This window comes from Camelina sativa, unplaced genomic scaffold (genome assembly GCF_000633955.1).
Source record: "Camelina sativa cultivar DH55 unplaced genomic scaffold, Cs unpScaffold01281, whole genome shotgun sequence".
Taxonomy (NCBI): Eukaryota; Viridiplantae; Streptophyta; class Magnoliopsida; order Brassicales; family Brassicaceae; genus Camelina; species Camelina sativa.
In genome coordinates this window covers 1-1,440 of record NW_010922401.1, presented here as the reverse complement: position 1 = coordinate 1,440, position 1,440 = coordinate 1, and the positions used below count along the sequence as shown (strand labels likewise).

The 1,440-nt window shown below is 39.7% G+C and overlaps 1 protein-coding gene across 1 annotated transcript; it reads left to right on the top strand.

Annotated features, from left to right (window-relative positions):
* Window positions 1-369: 369 nt before the first annotated feature.
* On the top strand, window positions 370-1,433 carry LOC104774071 (putative plant UBX domain-containing protein 14; the record flags this gene model as incomplete). Its single annotated transcript, XM_010498735.2, has 1 exon — window positions 370-1,433. A coding segment is annotated over exon 1 (932 nt), but the record flags the coding sequence as incomplete, so codon positions are not given.
* Window positions 1,434-1,440: the final 7 nt, after the last annotated feature.

The window sequence follows — 1,440 nt, the reverse complement described above, 5'->3', positions numbered from 1 at the left end:
CAGAGCAGTGTTTTTAATTATAAAGTCTTTGTTTTTTAATTAACAAATTAGAATGGGAAGAGAAAAATATATAATCAAAAACTAACAAATATCTATAAAAAAAAAATAGAGCCACCGAATTGTGTTATACAGTCAATATAATAATCAAAAGCAAAAAGGAAACCACAAAAAAATATACAAAATCCCAAAATTGGAAATATATCAAAAAAAAAAAAAAAAAAGCTAATAGGGTTTTAAGCAAGAGAATATACAATATCCAAAAAAAAAAACAAGTGGAAAATATATCAAACAAAACAAAAAAGCAAAAAGGAGTTTCCTTTTTGTTTGTTCAGCTGTGCGTTGAACAAAACTGGATTAGGAAAAGGAAATGAAAACTTAGGATGTCCTCTCTTATCTCTCTATAAATGAACCCACTCTTAACAAATTCTTCAATCCGTCTTTTAGGTTTTCCACATATTAATTTTCTCCCAATCTCTCTCTCTCAAAAAAACACAGCAAACAATGGAGAATGAAACGAGTGACCGCAAACAGAGACAACTAATCTCGTCTTTCATCAATATAACCGCAGGTCAGCCTGAGGAAATCGCAATCCACTTCCTTGAGGCAACAAGGTGGAAACTGGATGATGCCATTAACCTCTTTCTCATCTCTTATTATCAATCTCCGTGTTGTCACGATGCTCTCATGTGTCCAACTTCGGTCGCAGTATGTCCTGAAGATGTCTGGGACGACTCGACACCAGAAGAACCGTCAGATTCTAGGTTATCTTCCTTGTACCGTCCTCCTCTGGATCTGCTTTTCAACGGTTCCTTTGAAGAAGCGAAAGCAACTTCCTCTAGAGAGGATCTATGGCTGCTTGTCAACCTCCAATCAACGATAGAGTTTGCTTCCCACACTCTTAACCGAGATGTATGGTCAAACGACGCCGTGTCTCAAGCGATCAGGTCCGGCTTCGTCTTGTGGCAGGTCTACGATGATACCGAGGAAGGGCATAAAATATCAACTTTTTACAAGATCGACTCTTCTCCTCCCGTGATTCTCCTCATCGATCCCATCACTGGCCAGAAGATGCGTACATGGAGCGGTATGATTGAAGCTCATGATTTTCTCGAGGATTTGATGAAGTACAGGGATGTTGGTCCTCACGAACATGTTGCATCTCTGACAAGCAACAAACGTATCAAAACAGAGAAGATTTGGTTTGTAAGCAGCCAGGCTTACGACGACCATCATGACATGTCTACGTTTTGGGACGACGATCGCGTTGTGACGACTCCTCCTTCTTGGGGTATAGAATTTGAAGAGACTTGTCTGTCAAGCGATGACATGTTTGAGTTCCCGGTTCTGACAGAAGAGCCAAAAGGAGACTGTGATCGAAGCCTTTTATGCAGTTTGTGCATTCGATTTCCAGATGGGAGAAGAATGCAGAGGAAGTTTCTC